The sequence below is a fragment of the Salminus brasiliensis genome, chromosome 1 (assembly GCF_030463535.1).
Source record: "Salminus brasiliensis chromosome 1, fSalBra1.hap2, whole genome shotgun sequence".
NCBI classification, from domain to species: Eukaryota; Metazoa; Chordata; class Actinopteri; order Characiformes; family Bryconidae; genus Salminus; species Salminus brasiliensis.
Window position 1 is genome coordinate 62,265,503 of NC_132878.1, and position 20,685 is coordinate 62,286,187.

Below are 20,685 nucleotides of genomic sequence, written 5' to 3' on the forward strand. Positions count from 1 at the left end.
TTAACAAATTGCAAAGAAATAGCAACACCATAGCAATCACCTAGCAACCATTTAGAAACATCCTACCGACCACTATGCAACATCCTACCAGCCATTCTGCAACTCCACAGAAGCCACTTAGCAACACCAAAGCAACCACATCAACCACCTGGAATACCGCAGGAACCACCTAGCAAAAACAATCTCATCCTATTGATCAAACAGCAACTGCTTGGTAGTGCAATCCACTGAAGTTGCACAACTACTCTGCACGTCCTTAAGAACACACACTTTCTGAATATTTCAACTTCAGCACTCACTCACCAGCAATCAATCACCATCCTCATTTTTACACCCCGAGCACACACACACACACATACTCACCTCCTTCTCTACATCCTCTTTGGTGTCCTTCCTGCTCTGTTGAGAGTGTGTGTGTACAGGACTCTGCGTCTGTGTGTCTTCTGATACACCATACACAGACTGCACGCGCATACACACACACACACACACACACACACACACACACACACACAGACAGAAAGAAATAAAATCGCCATCACACATTCACACTGACACAGTAACACAGTGGCATGTGAGGTTTGCGTGCCTGTGAAAGTGTTAACATTGTATACAGTGGTGTCTAACTGGGCCACACAGTTACAGCCACACACTTCGTCTCTCTCTCTCTGACACACACTCACACATGCACAACATGGTTGACTTGTTTTTCACACACATTACCTTCTTGACTCTTTGGGGGTTTTTCATGCGTCGACACTTCCGGATGTCCATTTCGGTGGTGTTGACGCAGCCTGGCTGTGGGTTACATAAACAGTTATTCCTTTGTCTATATAGGTGGATGGACTTAGAGACATTCAACTATGCATACAGTGTTTATAGGATCCTAGCGTCACACAGTAACTCAATCAGTTTGGTAAATATGAATCATTATGTGTGTCCATTTGGAAATCCATATCTACACACACCACTGGTCGGTGGACATCCCAGAAGGCTCTTTCTTGGCTGTCCAGGATCTTTCTCTCTGTCTTGTCCTTTTTCCTGTCGATCCTAAAAGAAAGAAGATCTCATAAACCAGCAAATGAATGTAAATAGGGAATAGAGCCAGAGATGGCAGTGAAAAGTGACGTTTTGTGGATTTAAGAAATAGTTTAAATCAAAAAATGGTTCATTTAAAGTGTTGTTACTACATGAAGTAATTTGTTTAGGCTGAATGGACAGACCACTTTTTACAGTGTATATTTTGGGATATAATGGGAATTGCATTGGGTGACTGTTGTCATGCAGTAATATGGGGGGGATTGGGAACTCTTCTACAAACCACTCCCTCACTGGATAACGCATTTCACACTATCTCTTTGGAATATTGAGACATTTCAACGACTTGTTGTAGTAGAATTTCCCTCCATTAAAGGAACACTCCTGTGTTCAACTTAATCTCTACCTGCTGTATCTGTAGCCCACTGGTTACACCACAGCAACCACCTCCACCTTGCAACTCTCTTCTGGTTGGTCTCTCTTTGCATACCATCAGGCCCCTGCAACTCATCCAGAATGCAGCGGCACGGGTCGTCTTCAACGTTCCTAAATTTAGCCATGTCACTCCACTGCTGCGTTCTCTTCACTGGCTTCCTGTAGCTGCCTGCATCAGATTCAAAACCCTGACACTGGCCTACAAAGCCAAGAACGGAACAGCAACCACCTGCGATATCCAGGCAACCACCTAGCAACCCCATAGCAACCACCTCTAACTTAAATATCTAAGCAACTGCCAAGCAATCACCTAGCACTTTCCCACTTGCTTTCAAGTGTGGTTTGAGTGTTAAGTCTTTTCTAATATAAAGACAAAGACAACTACATTCACCATTTTTGTTTGGACACAGATGGAATTGGGCCTCCACCTTTAACCAATCCATGCAGGAAACACACACATACATTTACGGTATTTAGCAGACGCTATTATCCAGAGCGACTTACAAAAGTGCTTCGATGTTTACTTAAGAATAACCTCAGCTAGTTAGAATAGACTAATATTCAAAGATACTTCTAAGCTTGGATACTACTAAACACAAGTCAATATGGTGATCATAATCTCGACACTATACTTCGCCCAAGTACTCTCGGAAGAGGTGGGTCTTCAGTCTGCATTTGAAGACAGCGAGTGAATCCGTTCATTCCACCATTTCGGTGCCAGGAAAAAAAACACACACACAAGTGAGCAAACACACACAGTGGTTCAGTGAGCACACATGTCCGAAGCAGTGGGCAGCCAAGACTGCACACACCCGGGAAGCAGAGAGGGTTAAGGGCCTTGTTCACGGCAAACCTGGATATCGAACATTTTCACTATCAGTATGTGAACAGCACCTAATAAAAATAACAGCAAAGAAGCGAAACACACCGAAGCGTAGAGTGAAGCCCTGCTGTAGGAAATCTGTGAGTGCATGTCCTCATCAAAAGCACAGGCCTGCGAGTGAGTGAAGCTAATTCATTTCCATTCCTGCCACTTCACCCTTATGTAACTGACATTTGCGGCACCATCACACACTCTTTCCTTCACTGATCCTGTTTTACTCTCCTGAGTCGGCCCCATTCATCTCTGTCTCTCTCGCGTTCTTCTCTCTGAGCTACGTCCTCCAGCATCTTTTCTCAGGAAACATCAGACAACAAATGATCCTGGGGAAAGATCGATGGCGCGATGGAAATGACAGATGGCTTCAGACAGCCTGGAACTGTATTTGCAGCGTTTGACCATCAGATGAGGCTGTTGATCCAGTGTTTGAAATGAAAGAGGCTGGAGCCAAATCACATCACAGAGTTTAATAAACCATAGACTCTGTGGCAATAAAACTCAACAATAAACACCTGCTCACAAATCACAGGCATATTGATATATTGACACGTAAACAGAAGGCGTATCGTGTCTGCACTCGCTTTATATATCGTCAGTGTCAGGACAAAAATGTGTAAGTCTTTTTTGTTCCATGCAATTTGAAAATGCCCTCTGCCATTTACATTACATTAAAACTGTATGATAAATGGAAATCTCCAAAATCTTTAATATAAGTTAAAGTATAAAGTAGTGGTTTTACATCACTATGTTTATTAAATCATCTCCAAAGCTATTCTTGTGTAAGTCTAGTATTATTTATAGTTATCATCCAACACCTGGTTTGGCAAATCAACACCTTATGTTAAATCAGGAGAGCTGCTGATGGTATTGAATATATCCACTCGCTGACTGGAGGCTTCCAGGAGAAATCTGGAACCGAGGTTTGTTCTTCAAGCAACCTCACAAAATATCAACTACTGTTGATGAGAAATCCCTGTTTTCCCCAACTTTTTACTGTATTTATGTTTAACTGCATCTGTTCTAATGTGATCTGGTATTCTTACAAGCAAAAACTCTCTTAATGCTGAGATTAATGGTTTTAAGTAATGCACTCAGGTGCCTAAAAACCTCAACACAGTGCTGTAATATTATATTTACATATATAGTTTAAATACACATTGTTTATTGGTGTATTTGGTGGCTTTGCTTAATTTGAATCAAATGATTTTACAGTAATCTTGCTCACGCTTCCCACCACACTCTTCTGGATTTTCAGCCTATTTCTTCAAACACAGCCAGTATAAGTCAGTCAAGTTTGTTGACCGCCATGCTTGAACACATTTTTTTAGTTCAGCTCAAAGGTTTTCAATGGGATTCAGGTCATGGATTTGTTCGCCATATGCATTTTGTCACAACACTGTTACAACTCTGGCTAAAAGACCCATTTCCAACCAAGTTTCAGGCCTCTGGCTGATGCTTTGAGATGACTCTACAACATTTCTTAATAATGTCATCTGCATTCTGAAGTGCACTAGCATCTTTCCCAGCAAAACAGCCTACATACAAACTTCCAAACATACTTAAGGGTCAAAAATGATCAGCCACCATGTTTGACAGCAGAAAAAACCCACTAAATTATATTTTTTCAGCTTGAGATGGAATAACGTTTTCTCAAGTGACCCCAAAATTAGAGAAATTGAAACATCACCTTTGTTCATACTTTTATTTACGAAGTTACAATCCCAGGGTACATAGATGGTCTTTGGGTCATTTTTGCCTTAAGGACCTTTTAAAAAATTAAAATGATGCTAAGGTTAAATATAACAGAAGGAGTAAATAGGAAAAAGTAATATCCCCACAACGACAGCAATACAACGTAGTGTGTGTGAGTGTGTGAGCAGGTCATTGTAGAAACTGAATGTGTGTGTTTGGGTTTCAGGTGACGGTTGGGCTTGTTTTAGATGGGGAAAGTCAACAGGTATGAGTGATGGGCTGCATTTGCTCCGTTTCCCTGACGACAGCACTTACTTGACCTGAGCCTCAGCCTGCATGAAGATGAACTCCCACTTTCTGGCAAATGCTCTCTGCAACCTCGCTAGGTTTTCCTGAGAAAGAAAGAACAGTGTAAGTACAGGACAGATATGGACCTGGACAATGTTTCTGCCTAGTCTTGCACTACAATGCAGTGTCTGTTGTGAATCGCCCCTTTAGTCTAGGCTTACTGGTAATATGGGTCTGAGAAACTGGCTCTAAAGGGCATGTATTAACTCTCTTCTAACTTAATTACTGTACATAAAGATTTCCAGTGTGCTGTAAGTAAGAAGACTGAATTGCTGTACAGCTTAGAAAACCTCCTAAATAATATCTTTCAACTTGAAATTGAATGAATTTTCCTAGAGTGACCCTAATACAAGAGAAAGCGAAACACTGCCTTTGTTCATACTTCTATGAAAGCTGTACACTGCCAGGGTACAAGGGGGAGTATACAGCATGTTAGGACTACACAAGCGATAATAGAATATATAAAATGCTTGAATTAAACACCCTTGCCAAATAATCGGTCAACATTATTTGATCGGAGTTTGGTTGAGTGGACTGAGTACATCATTGCTATTGTTCAAACGCCTGATTCAAAACCACGGGGAAATGGAATTCTAAACTGATTAGTTAGTGAAGCTGTTTGATCATTTTATTAAACAGAAATTCAATTTAATCAATAAAATTCTACCCTTAATTTGATTTAATCATGTGTGTTTCATTCCTCGTGGTAATGAGCATTCATGTTTTAAAGCTCATCAGTGTCTAGAAGTGCCTTTTCATCAGAACAACCAGCACACAGCTCTACTGGCAGTAATAGCTGGGCGTATTTTCTCTCGCGTGGGACTGTAGTGATTTAGCTTGCTTTTTTGCCTCAGAGTGTGTTCTCTCACCGCTTCATAGTCTGCTAGCTCCAGCCTCGTCTTGTTCTGCATGGTCCGCTTGCACAGATAGATGGCTGCGAGGGGTGATAGAGGAACAGAGGGAAAGTGAGAAAGGAACAGAAAAGCCCTGGGAGGCCAAATCTTATCTACCGGCTCGAATAAATCTGTTACACATGCGCGCGCACACACACACACACACACACACACACACACACACAAACATGAAGAGTAGGCCTCAGATTGGATTCAGTATCTCTCTGATTAGCCATAGCCTCGGTGAGACCGATTTACAGTGCGGGGTGACTCTAAGGTGAGAGGAGAACAGCTGCCCAGTGGCTGCTCAAACTGTAGCTGAGGTCCACTGGCCTGGGGGTCAGAATAACAAATCAGTCCTACTGTAGCCACATGGCTGTCCAGGATCACAAAGTGCACAGTCCATACTGAGCTGTTTTATAACATGGAAAAAGCCAATGAACCATTTGCCAGATCTTCAGTTAATCCCGAAATCAGTTCCTTAATTTATAATTAATGATTCATTAATCAACCCTTAAATACACCCCTAAGATCACTGGTACCCATTAACCTGACCATTAACCCATATTATTTTCTTTCCTTTTTTTTACAATCAATATATATATAACTAAAAGATGGTGAAATATATTTTGTTATTGTCAATAAAATATTTTGAATGTTGTAAGTAAGTAATTGTATTGCTATTTTCCACAAGCTGTTCTCAGCACGCATCCTTCAGTTAAATATGCAGTGATCATATACCAAAGACAATAACAGGTCTCTGTGTAGCTCTAAAGCAGGGATGTTTATTGCATGCTCCTGTCCTACAAAAGACTCAAATTAAGGTTTATGCATTATAAATGAATTTTTAAGGACAAGCAGGGATGCTGTCTTAAAATTGAGTGTGATATGATATTCATTATTATTGACTGCAGTAAGGAGTCACTGTGCTATCTAACTACTCCTTTTAAATGTCACCACTGATGGAAGCCTTCGTCTCAGAAAAAAAGAGTTCTCAATGTCAAGAAATGATCAGAAATTAGATTCTAGGAAAAAGCCATTAGTCTTACTATGAGCTCAACAAATCAAAAGGAATAATTAAATAATTAATGATTTAATAACTTGCCCTCCAAGTATCGATTTTATATATTGTTGCTGTCCAATAAAATGGATCTCCAAAATGGTGACTTTACTGCAATGACTTTGAATAGAGGTGAATGTAATTTTTTTTCAAGTTGGTAGTGGCAATTAACCCACTTGTTCGTAACTCTCCCAAGCACTAGCAATGCTCTCAACACTAGGGTAAGGGTAAGGACTGGAGGGAGTACTGTTAATTGTGCTCTCTTAGACTCCGGTCGCTGATGGAAAAGCGGAATGGCTTGGGATTCGAACTTGCAATCCCCAGTAGTAACTCGAAGCCCCAATTCTACATTTTCCATGCTAAAATATCATAATCTTAAATACATTTCTGTACATCCAGAGAACCAAATCTCTAAAGTGAATGGAAAAGATTTGCTTTAAAATGTTGCATCATGCCTGACACCATAAATAGTACAGATATGTCAAAGCCAGCAGGTTCATCTCTCACCGTAGTCTGTATTTTCGGGCTCCCAGCAATTAGATGGCCAAAAGTATGGAGCCTAGAGAGAGGAAGAGAGAGAGAGAGAGAGAGAGAGAGAGAGAGAGAGAGATATGCTGATTACTTGTCTCCTTAAATAGACACGCACATTCATCCTCACGCCTGAAGTGACAGCAGCACTGTCGAGCCCAAGGCTCATCATTTCTCTCATCTGCAGGTGCATATATAGAGGAACTAATTCCCTATTAAAAGCTCAGCTGATACTGCTTTATTTAATGCTATGGTTAATGACAACTCCAGACATTATATGTTTGTTACATTTCCTTGATGAATTTAGAAAGAACTGCTTCAAAAAGAGAAGTGCACAGGTATAACCAGGTACAACCATCTTTATGATCAGTCAGACTAGTCGTGCCAGTGCTGACATTTAAAGTCTGAGTATGGCTGTGTTTCAAAAAATGTCTGCTGAATCCAAGCTGTTTTTTCAAAGCATCTTGTTTAGGCCTGTGTGAATTTCATATTGTAAATTACAGCCAATTCCTGTGAGGTGCCTCCAATGCTTTTGTGCTGCACTATGAGTCAATCCATATGGGGGTTTCTTCGTGTTTACAAAATTATAGCTATTAGGTGCTATTAGAGCTTCACAAAGTGTGATTTTGTTCGACTGATCACTGGTTCTTTTATATAGATTACGGTAAATTGAAGGCAGGACAAAACCTTTCTTCAGCTTTAACCCCTAAAAGTACTGAAGTGTTATTCAGTCTTAAGACTACTTTATATTAAATCGTAGGACTGCTATAAACTGTATATGAAGGCTACAATGAACTGAAGTTTTAGACCGCTATAAAGTGAATCGTTAGAGTATTATAAACTGCTACAGTTTCTAAACTAAATCTTAGTACTGCTATACACTGAATATTATAATAATATATAATAATTATACTATAAATTGAATGCTTTGACTGCTATAAACCGAATCTTTAGACTATTGTAAACTGAATCTTAAGACTACTCTAAACTGTCTGAGAAAATATAAAATCTACAATTGTTAACACTATGTTACAGAATGAGTGGGGTTCTGGGCCACAGGGGGATTTGTAAAGATTTGGTACACTCTGACAGCTACCAGAAGAAAGTTGCTGAAAGAGGTGATATCCAGGGAAAGAGGGGTTAACTCTAATCTGGTCAGCGCACTTCATGACCCTGCAGTTATATATGTCCTAGCACTGGCAGAGTAGACCCAATGGTCCTCTCTGCTGTCCTTATTATGCACTTGAGCTCGGCTCTTACTTGTGACATAGACAGTTTAAACCAGATTGTTTTAGATGATTTAAGGATGGACTCAATGTTCTCCTCTATCTTTTGGTCCCAGGATACAGGTGGTGCCCGGGAACTTGACACCACAGTGGGAACCACAGCGCTATGGATGTTGAGGGGACAGTGTCTGAAGTCCATTGTCATCTCTACATCTTTTGGTGGTCACCTTTTACAACATGTGGTTGCTGCTGCACCAGAACATCAACTGCTGAATTTTCTTTCTGTAGGCAGACTTGTCACCGCAAGTTATAAGACAGACCACAATGGTTACATAGTATGGTTTTAAATTAGTTACAACTAATATAACATTATTGTGTGTTTTATAAAAGTGAGGAATTAAAAAGTGGCCTAACATAAAGGTTCCTTGCAGTTTAAGGGATTTTAAGAAGTTCTCTAGAGTCATTTTTCAGTCATCATCACAGACTGTACCTTCAAAACCTTTTGATTTAGAGTTCCCCTCTCTAGAATTGAAAACCTCCCATTAAGAACTCCTCAAAACTCATCATTTGCTCTTCCGTGGAACCAACTTCTCCCCCAGGCACACAGATCATGGTGGGTACGGTGCTAATTATTCTACATGAACATCTTGCAATGTGGTGATGAGCTCTTCTCCAGACAGAAACAGAAAATGGCATTTCCATTTGTTAATTAACGAATGAATGAAGGAAATTGGGAGGACTTTGTGTAGTACTCCTGATCCTGTGCAGTGTGATAGTGACCAATGACATGGCAGTAGAAGAACTATTGCCTATTCATAGATGTCCAGTGCAATTATTTCTGATAGGCAAAATTAATATAAAAATATATTTTTAACACTAAACACCAAGTCAGTTTTTGATCAACCTGGTGATCAGTGGATCACCATACCAATCATTCCTCTGCAGCACAGTCATAACAAATACAAAACTTATATAATTTCAGAAAGTTTGACTAAAGATGAATCTGACCAATTAAAAAATGAAAAATCTGATTTTATATATTTTTACTAAAAACTATTTCAGATATTTGTTCTGTTATTTGTTTTTGCTACCTGGTGTCGACCAGATGAGGATGAGTTCCCCTTTTGAGTCTTTGTTTCTCTCAAGGTTTCTTCCTCTTATTGTAAGGGAGATTTCACTTGCCACTGTTGCCTCTGGCTTGTTCAAACGAGGCTCAGATCTGAATTTCTGTAATGCTGCTTTGTGTTTTCACAGCATTTGTTCTGAAAAGAGCTTTATAAATTAATCTGAATTGAACTGAATATATTACATGCACTGCACATGGATTGGTTCTTCCATCATAGGAGAATCACTTTTGGTTCCCTAAGAATATTACACTAGTTTGCCCAAAATCATCTCATCTGTAATCATGATCTGGAGAAATTATTGATTTAACTCTCAGAAAAACTGAAGAAGCAGAAACTGAATAGCTATACTGGTTTGAATTACTCAATAAACTCAGAGTTACAGTAAACAGGAGAGGCTGGCATTGAGGACATCTGTTTCTTTGTTGCAAATGTATTACAATTGCATTTATTGCAGTTAAACACCTCTCCAAATATGAGTCAGGGGGTTATTCTCTTTGGCCCTTTGCCTTCAGTACTACACAACCCCCTGTGACAAGACAACACAACAGTATTCACCATTTGTGTGGGACACAGATGAAATTTGGCCCCTTGCTCATAGAATTTGGCCTTTAACCCATCAATAACCTAGTGCTCTAACTGCTGAGCCACCACTGCACCCTTTGCCATCCTATCCTATTCCCAGGGTCTTCCTTTGTGATTGCACTTTGGAACTTAGACCTTATAGGAGGGGCTCTGTCACAGGGTCCTTGTCCTGGGCTTACACGGTACTGCTCTATTTTATGTGGTGACCAAACTCTTCCTGGGCACCTTAACACCCTAGGCATACACACCTGCAGCCTGCATCTTAGGACTCAGTGGGACTCATTATCAGCTTTGAAGTTGCAGGTTTATTTGTCTTTAGCTGCAAAGTCTTTGTGTTTGTTAAGACAATTGTATATCTTCTTTCTCAAGTTCTGAGCTGTGTTTCTTTGTGTTTGTTTTTGCCCGACTTCCGAGCTGTTTTTCTTTATGTGTTTTTTTAAGTCCTGACCAGTTTGGCTGTTTCGAGGAGTTTTCTGTTTTTGAGCCTTTTGTTTTGTTTTCATCAAAACGTCTCACACTTACCACCACTAATTCAAGCTATTATTTGATCAGCCAATCGTGTGACAGCAGTGCAATGCATAAAATCATGCAGGTACGGGTCAGCAGCTTCAGGTTAAGTTCATATGAACCAGTGGAATGGAGAAAGATTTGTATCTTAGTGATTTAGTGATGAGTAGGTTAAAAGGCAGGAATTAGAAAGTACAGCATTATAATATTTGCTCTGTGACACAGAAGCTCACCTGAAAGCGGTAGAACGTCCCATCATCCTTCAGGGTGAGAACATGGTCAGAGATGGGGAAGATGTAGCCCTGAGCAGCAATCAGGCTTCCAATGTGTAAGGCCTCCGCTGTAACAGCAGCCATCAGTTAACATATGCAATGATTTACACTGTATGGACAAAAGTATTTGTTCATTCATTGTATTCTCTGAACTCATGGATATTAACAATTGTCTGGGACAACATTGCTTTTGTTGTCCCTGAAAGACTCTATTTTGGAGCATTGCTGTGAGGATCTGATTGCATTCAGCAACAAGAGCGTTAGTGAGGTCAGGATGTTAGATGTTCACCACCCCAACTCATCCCCAACTCCTCATACCAAAAGTATTGGATTAAGGAGGCACCATCCTTCATTCCAGAGAACACAGTTCCACTGCTCCACAGCTCATGTCTGGCATGGTGCCAATAGGTTCTTGTGTATCTGCTCCAGTGAGTCCTGTTTTACTGGGAATACTTCTCTATAGGGGCTAGACAAGATGTGTGGGTATGTGAATTTGCACATCTGTGTCAGCAATGGATGGAAATGCTTTTAAATGTATCAGACATATTAATGACCGTGAATTTTAGACTGGGGCAGAGAACTGCATGAGGCTTCTGTGGTTTGTTCTAAAGTTCACTTACCTGGATCTTCAATGGAGAGGTTCTTCATCAGCCACTGAACAATGTCAGTCCCTGGTGTTTATCAAAGAAATAAAAATATCCATGATTTACATGGCACAACAATGCAAACTGAGTCATATGAGCAGATCTGACCTCAGAGGTCAAAGTACCTAATAACACTACTGAAAAAATATGATCTGACAGCATGAGCAATCATTCCTCATCCTAGAATCACAAAGTTCAGCAGGATTTACTTCTAATATAGGGCATTCTTTTCTCACCTAAAACAACATTTCACATACATAGTGGCAACATACACAAAGTTTGCAAAGTTTTAGATTAATTTCTGTGGCTTTTAATAAGTATAATGTACAGCACATAACTCTGAAATTGATCTTTGTTGTAGCAGCTTGAAAATGGATGAAAAATGGAAAATATGAATGAGCGTCATAATAATTAACACCTGCATTTAATAAACTATGGGATCCCCCAGTTGCCAAGGTAAATGAACTTAGAGCCTGATGTTATGTTTTAGGTGCAAACCAGAGGATTTTGCCTGCCTAATTGCTTAAACTACCTAGTTTTACACAGCTGTTCACATAGTGCTTCCCACCCTCAGGGAGAACGATTCAAGGGAGGATTACTCAGAAAATGGGTAGATATCGGAATTATGGCTAATTCTGCTTGGATTATTAACGTTTAAGCAACTTGCTGGATTTACACAGATTGTTGTTCTCCAGGCAGAAATTCATGGTAGTACTTAAGTTATTATTATTAATCTGGTATCTTTTCATTACTGAACACTAATTTTAGCAGGTGGTTGCTTGTGATAATAAACCATAGCAAACTGAATGTTCATTCCGGAAACACTGTGAGCACAAATTATGGCAGAACTGAGATGCGTTTCAGCCTGCACCTTCACTCTTATGTAGAAATCTGGTTATGGGTCTTCTTGTTCCTCTAAGTTAAATCATTCTAGATGTTCCACCTAAGCCTAAGAAAGGCAACAGCTTGCTCATAGTGACTGGTCAGCATTTAGCATGAACAAGGGTTGCTTCTCAAAGGACTGATAAAAACTGGTGGATGGAAGAGCCTATACACAGAAGTGTATAGAGCCAATGAGAGTGTAACTGGAAGTTTGAATAGATGAAGAAATTTAAACTGCTGGGGTTGACAAGAATCCAAACGTTGTGTCAGTCTTCAGTGAGCAATATATATCAGACAATGTACCTCAGTGGGGATACCTACTGGCACTGCAAACAGGCCTAAATTGCTCATGCTACAAAGAAATCAAACCAATGAGACAATTTCTACTACCCCACCACCACCAACATCCAGTTGATGTAGCTGTGAGATAAAAGTGTTTAAGAAGATTAAAAATAAGTAAAAAAAAAAAAAACTACAATACATTCTGCTCACCAGTGACCACACTAGGGATCTTAGACATGAAGCTCTTGACCGTTCTGATGGGCACTCCTTCAGTTTCATCCTGGATTCGGGTCACTATATCCTCAATCTGCCAACAGGGAAGAAGAATATCAAAATATTGGGGTATTGTTGTTCTGCAATACTTTTTTTTTTGCAATTGTTGTAGGTTCTTCAATTTGAAACTGTGGAGGAACCTCTAAAGGTGCTTTAATGAACTTTCAAAAAACATTTTTAGAACAAATAGGTTCCTTGAAGGTTCCTCAGATCACTCCTCCACAGTTTCAAGTTCATACCCCTAAAAGTTCCTCAAGGACTTTTAACAGTGTGGTTTACATGCAAAGATTGGTGGTTCAGACAGTGGCTCATTTAGTGTTGTGCCAGTGTTTAACCAGATGGCTATACAGTATTCTGTCCTCAGATTCCACTGTTCTGACTGCATAAAAAAGAAACTTTCATGCAAATGCAGTTTTTATTCTATGAAAATGCAATATATCATTTTACTTATATCTTACAATATCGCAATATATGGAATTATATTGAATCGTTACTCCTGTATTGTGATACGTATCCTATCTGCAGATTCTTGCCAGTACACAGCCCAAGTAGCTGCTGATCCTCATCTCGCTGGTATTATGCAACTGTTCAGATCCTATCTTAAACTTTATATGAGAGGCACTGGTCAGCACTGACATGTGAATGCATTATCCAAATATATTATTATCTAAATACATTATAAATAATATGACTTCAAAAAATACAGTTATTAAAGAAAAACTCTAGCTGTGGTGCAGAGCAGAGATACAGAACAGGCTGATAGCTAACTGCGGTCTATAAATAATCTCCGCACTGGTGAAAAATGGCTTGCGCTCGACAGGAGAGACAGAGAGAGTAATCAGATTAGGTAGCACTTTCTGCTGTTGAGAATGCGTGTTGTCATCACCACTCTTGGGTGCTTGACGCTCTTTTTGCGTGTTTGTGTGTGTGGGCGGCGAGACCCCAGTCGCTTTGGAGACGCTTAATGCATATCTATATATAAACCCAATCAGAGCAAGCCTCTATCCGCCGCAAGCCTGGGCGAGGTGCTGGGCAAACACAATGGAGCTGGAACAAAGCGAGGCCTCTTCATGTTATCTGAGTGTAGCAACAGTACACACACCATCAAGCATGTTAAACAACACAGCCGAATACGGTGCCTCTCATTCAGGCCATCTCTCTGTATGCACATACTCAGTCATACATGTGGTGCAGAACAAACACCAACAAACAAATACCGCAGGACCGCATGTTCAGTGTACCTACAGCTTCTGACACTTTGTTGGACGAAAGCATTTGCAAAGTGTATATAAGCGCTGTGGAAATCCAGCTATTGCGTTCATAAAAATGGATAAAAGTACAGGGGAAAACAAAGCTACACCATTCTGTAATTTACTGCCAAATCAAGTGTCTTGGTCTATTTGAACATACAGCACTGTGCAGAAATTATACAGAAATGTGCTAACCTGTGCAGAAAGTGTTTAATTGATCTGAAACACATAATAAATAAAAATAAATACAAATAAATAAATAAACAGAACATTGTTATCTGATGTATTTGAGTGTGTTACAGCCTTTTCTACAGAAGGCGACAGAGTGACAAGCGAAATTGAGTTGAGGGCCGTTTCCCATATGCATTCTTCTGTGTTCTTACATCCTTGTGTTCTCACCTGATGTCATCTTCCACTGCCCAAACTGAACTCTATTATTCAAGAACGCAATTTCAAAGAATGGTTAAAGTTGCCAGCTGTGTTCTTTCACCTCCCTAAAAACCTAGGATGCATCAGTTGACTCAGTGACTTACCAACAGAAACAAGTGGAAATACCCATCATTCTTTGTGGATTTAGCGCTGGCACGAATGATGTCCGAGGTCCTGGCTGAATGTTCTGTACCTACTGGCATTTCGTTTCTACTCTCAACTGTGTGGAGATATGGGAGATAGGCTCATATCCGCTGTTATTGTATTTTATTAATTCTAAATTCAGTTATAAAATAAAAAATATACTGGCTACATTTTCTTGTCAGGAGCTTGACAAGAAAACCCCCCACCCCCCCCACGCAACAATGCGAATGGCCTCGAACACACACACAAGAGACAAACTTGGGGCGACGTAAGCGACTTGTCACCTGCTAGGACTCAAGAAAGATGAAACTGGGAAAGTGTGTGAAAGCAGCACTTAAAGCTAACCATCTACAATCTCTTCAGCTTGCTAACAACACTGAGAGGACACAAGGAGAGGACAGCAACATTATTCGGTAAGACTCTGGAATAATTACAGTGTTTTATTCCAGTGTTAAAACTGTGCTATAATATGGTCTGCCAGTGCCATAAACCAGACAATTAAAGCAGAACATTTTGCATAAACATGTAAACATGTTTGTTAAACTGCATCTGAACATTTCTCACCCTAACCAAAGTCACATACTATGACTTACAATTTAGAAAAGAAAACAACCTAAAATCCTCAGTAAGTCTTTTCTATAGCAACTTTAAACAGTTGCTGCAACTACCTTAGACTTTGGAACAGTAATGTATATATTTTGCCTGTCCAACCATGAAAGCACTCCAGGTCCTGTTATTGCTCTCTAGCCCGGTGGAGAAAACACTACAACACGTACTACTCCAAACGGGTCGATGAGCGTGTCTGCCACCCCCAAGCGCTGTTGAAGAAAGCTGTGTTCCTCTTCATCCAGCGCCTGATTACATGCCCTGGTCCCGGCCTCGTGGCGACTGCGGGGGAAAACAGAGCCGGCCACCGGCAGCTTAACATCCAAATCAATAGTGATAAAATGCACACAACGCCACCGGGGATGGACAGAGACATGAATGGCATCTCCTATCTCAAAGCCTCAGCTTAGCCCACTGAGTAGGGACCAGGCAAGAGGGGAAGCGGCACGTGCTGTTTGATGCTGTCTTCATGCCTTTAGCCACTACAAGCGATCTCAGTTGGCATAGCTGCTGTGACTTCTGGAAGCACAAGCATACAAATTGTTGATTATAGCCAGAGGAGGCAGCAAAAAGTATGATTCAGAGAACTGTAATTGGAAGGAGCGAGTGGATAAAGAAGCGTGGATGAGACCCTTGTAGGGGGTCTTCTCTGAAACTATGACTCCTGGCACCAATTTCCTTTTGTGCATCAATGTCGGTGGGTTACATATCCTCCTTTCCACCTGGTGGATGAATGCCTTTTAATGAACATGATCCAGAATCGTTTTAGATCTTTTAAGGAGCAGCGCTCCACTTAGCCTCGTGCCGGAGAGTCACTCTACAGCAGCATTATCAGCACTGCACGGCTACATGTCTCCTTTCAGAATGAGACATTTCACTGGCGCCATTCCACAGAGCACTTCCACCCTTCCCGATAGGCCACAGCCCAGTGGTAGGCCTGTCTCCATGAGCTTATCTGAAGGCCTTACTCAAAGAACACCAGGCCAAATGTTAACTAAAGCAATTAGCACTTTGGTCACTTGCAAAGAACCTTGGCAAGATGGTCTGTAATTTGCGAACAAGGAATTTGTTGACCTCTCCCCATACGTGATGATTAGTGTGGAAGCATTACGTGGCTGCGCTTTAAAAAGGCACTTAAGGAGAGAAACATCTGAGTGTGGAAAGGAGCTGAAGAACAGCAAAAGGACAAATACTTTTTTAAAAAGTTCATTTTTTGCCCATTGGCATTTGTTTTGCTGAAGAGCTCTGGACCTGAATTTCTAAAAAAGCAGTAGTGAGCAGTGGTGTTACCAGGATCCAATCTTTGGGTCTGGATTTGGACATGTAGGGTGTGCGACTGCATTCCACATGAAAAGGGGTTGATAGTAACTTGCTGTCTGATGCTAATTACTTGGATTATCTCAGGTAAAGCCATTGTCTCCCGAGGAGCAAAATGCAGAAGCAAAACTGTTGAAAATAGGCTAGTGATGGTATATCACAACCCAGCAAGCTAAAAACTGACCACTAAAGTGGACTACAAATACAGAAACTCCTGGGTAAGAAAAAACATGTCCCTGACAATTTGTTTCCAACACATCAGTTATCGATTTGACGCTAACTGTCCTGGGCTGGGTTTCTAAGTATATTAGGTGATTCTTAAACAGACCACCAAGCATCATACTGTCTACCAGTCTACCAGTTAACACAATTCATTTAATCAATGAAAGCTATTATTGGAATTTTTATTGGGTGGGCATATGACCTATCTGAGCATGAACCAAAGCCACCCTTGTTGTTTGTGATGATGTTGGATGTAAAAAAATAATGAAAACATGCCACACAAATACAAATGACTCCTTAAACTGTATGAAACGTGCCTGAAAACTGCATGAAAATTCCCAAAGCACTGCTATGGAACAAAATACTGCTATTCAAACAGTCAGATGGATTTGATCAACCTCACAGATGCTGACTGAGGACTACATGGAGGACTGTATTCAGGTCATGTGATTTCTCCTCTCTGAAAGTTAAGAAACACTCATCAGATGCTAGAAAATGTGGCGTGGAAAATAGCTCCCCAGACAGCTCTGACATTTCATTGTCATCTTAATCCTCGCTGTAAATCACGACCTCTGCATTCAGCACTTCAGCAATGTATTTCCGAGTGACAGTATTGTCCTTCATCTGTACTTTAAGCAGTGTGCATACAGTTCCTCTGAAGAATGCTTACACAATCATTCATATTTGTGCATTTGAACATGCAGGCCAAATATGCCTCATATCGCTGTAAGTAAGTTTTCCGTTACATAAAATGACCAATTAAAGGTACAAGTTTGAGCCATACAGTGATGAGAGCGTGATGAGTCCTCTCTTTCTCCGTCTTGGAGGATTTTGAAGAAGAGACAGCAGCAGATGTGGGTGGTTAGACAGCAAATACACCCTAAAGAGCTCCTTCTCAATCAAGCCCACCCTCGCAAACTTGATTACAACACGTCACAATGGCCTGAAACTGCCACTTACTGAGAGGAAGAAAGAAAGTGAAGAGAGCTTTCCAGCGCTACTTAAGCGGGGGTTAAGTGGCAAGGTCATTTGTAAGGAATGTAGAGGGACGAAAAAGTAACAATAAGCACACTTGCTCATCATTGCTGAGTGACTCCGCAAATGAAACTCTGAAATGAAAGCGTGTCACAGTTGAGGCCTATTGGGCCAAGTCCTTTCTGTGAAGCAACGTTAAAATAGCACAAAGAAGCTGGTCACTGCAGGAAGAGTTAGTGCTACCATTTACTGCACTAGTTACCGGTTTATTATGTAAAGTACACCTATCTAATAGGTTTTTGCACCTCACGGGATTAAGTGCAGAAATGCTGCTGCTTTCACAAATGACTGAGAGAGTGTTACATAGTCACAGCCATTTCAGCTTCATCCTAAAGTTTCATTTGTTGTCAATGCATGCCTTAGGATGCCCTGTGACATGGTGTATTATCCTGTGGAACGTGTCTATCCCACTATATATAAAGCCATGAATAGGGCAGAACTTGGTCTGCGACAGTATTTAGATAAGCTGTGCTTTTCAAATGTTCTTCAAAGGATATTGGGGCCCCAATGTTTCACACCATTACATTACGAATCCCTGGCCTCTGCTTTTGACAGTGAACAGGATAGCTCCATTACTCCACAGCTGGAACCAAATTCAGACTCATCCATCAGAATCTGAATTTGTCTGCACACTTTTTGTCTCACTCCTCAACAGTTCAGGTCTGATGTTGTTGAAGCCACTAGAGATCACTAATATCCTCGCACATGTGAAAAGCTAAAGACTACAGCCATTTGAAAGATACAGAAGCTAGCATGTCTAGCTCCAACAATCATGCCACGTTTAAAGTCACTAAAGTCACTCGTTTTGCCCATTCTAAATTACAATCAATTGAACAGTAACTGTTGCTAGAGACGTCACAATCGTCATTTGCCGTATGGCCCACTGGAACGTACAGTGAGTGCATGTAATGAAAAGACCCCCCAGTTTTGATAACCTCATGGCAGTTCCATAGCTGGTCATTCATTGTCTTGTGGCTTTTCTGGTCTTGCAGGAACCATGGCCCAATCGATGCTGTTGATTTTCCCCAGCCAGCCACTGATGAATGACTCTCAAGTTCACCTCCCCAATCATACACCGACGTGACCTGCATTTCTTCATCTGACAGCAGCATCGCCACAGCCGGAAAACAATGAGCCAATAATGCGAAAAAAAAAAAACAAGCTGTGCTGCTGGAATGAAACAGGAGTCTACACGAAATGATAATTACTGTTTGTTTGTATTGTCTGTAGTGTTACATTCTCTACTCTAAATCCAATTAATACAGAGAGAACTGATACAAAAAAATGATTTTGGACTTTATAGCAGTTAAATTATAGTATATATTTTAAAATATATTAAATAAAACGGCTATGAATATACTGCATTAACTGTTCTCAGGCAGAAAGGTGAACCCAGGCATTACATTAAATTAAATTGTTTCCAAACCTTACATCTAGTGTCTAATATCCAGTGTTTAAAGGGTCCACATCAGGCAAAACTCAGTTCCTATCTTTTTCTGAAATCATAAAACTTGATAAGACATGTAAACATGTAAGATGTGCTAAAACAGCCCTTACAAAATAAACTGTTTTTGTGACAACACAAAAACAATGCCTTTACATATGTCCACTACCTCAACCTACAGCCGTTTATCCCCATCCATTTAATCTACAGTTGTAAGGACTGTTTAGCCTCAGCTGCTTTTTAAAATGTGGCACAGTACAGACAGAGTAGCCAATCAAAGCATAGTTAATTTACATATATCAATCTTAAATACACAGTAAAAACACATGTTTCATTCCAATAATAAAGATAATAAAAGAATATAATAAGATAAAAGAGGTAAGAAATTAGTATGGGTTTGGTTTGGTACGGGTTCTGCACATTTCCCACAATACCATGCAAATCCAAACGATACTTATTCATGGCTTACAGTTTTACCCTTTGCTGCAGCAAGGCATATTACGCACTAAGACCTATTAATCACTAAAATTAGGGTCTTCTGTACAAACTGTTGGGGCTATTCTTTGGTAACAGTAGTTGGTAATGACACTTTCGCCCTGCCGGCTTTTTAAGGGGTTAAGGTTTCTGGGTAGAACTGGTGCTTGTAAAATTTGGTTCTGCCTTAGGTTCAATCATCTTCATCCACCTATTACAGCATACTGTGTACATTCGATGTGACTGTGTGCACCAAACTGTGTTGTCTGTATCGTGAATACTGATTGGTTTTTGGACATAAACTGCTGCAAATATTATAAAATGTCCTCAGGGAAGTAAAATAAAATACAAGCAAAAGTAGGATATGAGCAACATAAAGCAACAATGTCCTGCAGCAGAATGCTGGTTTTCTGTGAGGGGCGTCCAAGCCTCCTCTGTGGGCTCTTTTCACAGACACCTGGAACTGCAGCTGGGACGTAAAATGAGTCAGGTTGCAGGTGAGGGATGAGCTCGACTGAACTCAACCCTCATCAAAGAGCACCTCTGCTAATGTACATGTCAGAAGCAGCTGTCCCAGCACTAACTCTCCACCTGAGACTTCAAGGCCAGCAGATTTCAAAGCCTAGCATAGAGCAAGCCGTCCGAGAGAGCTCTCAGCACACAGACAGGGAGAGTTTCTAACTGCCTCTCTCACTCAATTACTCACTCTCTTCCCCTGTCCCAAATATAGAACCTCTCTATATATCTCACGATTAAACAGGCTGTTTCTGTCACAGGGCTTTTGAGACTGATATGTGCATGATAGAATATGCATATATATGTACTCTGATTCCACCAAGATAGGGAATTACCCTAGTGCTGCAAGGCTAACAAGTTAACCACAAAGTTACTGTGATAATTAAATGGTTTATATGTAAACAAAGTAGTTGGAGTGATTTGGTGTAAATTGAGGAGTGTGTCCAGTCACAACTGTTTACAGTGGTAAAAAAAACAAAAAAAAAACAGACATCTGAAGAGTTTAATGCTAATACAGGGCAGCCAATGAATTATGACTGTTGATAATATATAAACCTACACAGATATCATTAAAGGCCT

At 40.4% G+C, this 20,685-nt stretch overlaps 1 protein-coding gene across 1 annotated transcript in view; it reads right to left on the reverse strand.

The window, feature by feature from the left end:
• rgs6 (regulator of G protein signaling 6) overlaps positions 1-20,685 on the reverse strand; it is a 97,565-nt gene that overhangs the window by 13,623 nt on the left and 63,257 nt on the right. Inside the window, exons 3-11 of the mRNA XM_072685345.1 lie at positions 12,607-12,703; positions 11,209-11,259; positions 10,550-10,656; positions 6,854-6,905; positions 5,263-5,327; positions 4,361-4,437; positions 969-1,050; positions 724-798; positions 364-462 (exon numbers count right to left, since the gene is read on the reverse strand). Coding sequence (XP_072541446.1) covers positions 364-462; positions 724-798; positions 969-1,050; positions 4,361-4,437; positions 5,263-5,327; positions 6,854-6,905; positions 10,550-10,656; positions 11,209-11,259; positions 12,607-12,703 — 705 coding nt within the window. The remainder of the gene's footprint in view (positions 1-363; positions 463-723; positions 799-968; positions 1,051-4,360; positions 4,438-5,262; positions 5,328-6,853; positions 6,906-10,549; positions 10,657-11,208; positions 11,260-12,606; positions 12,704-20,685) is intronic.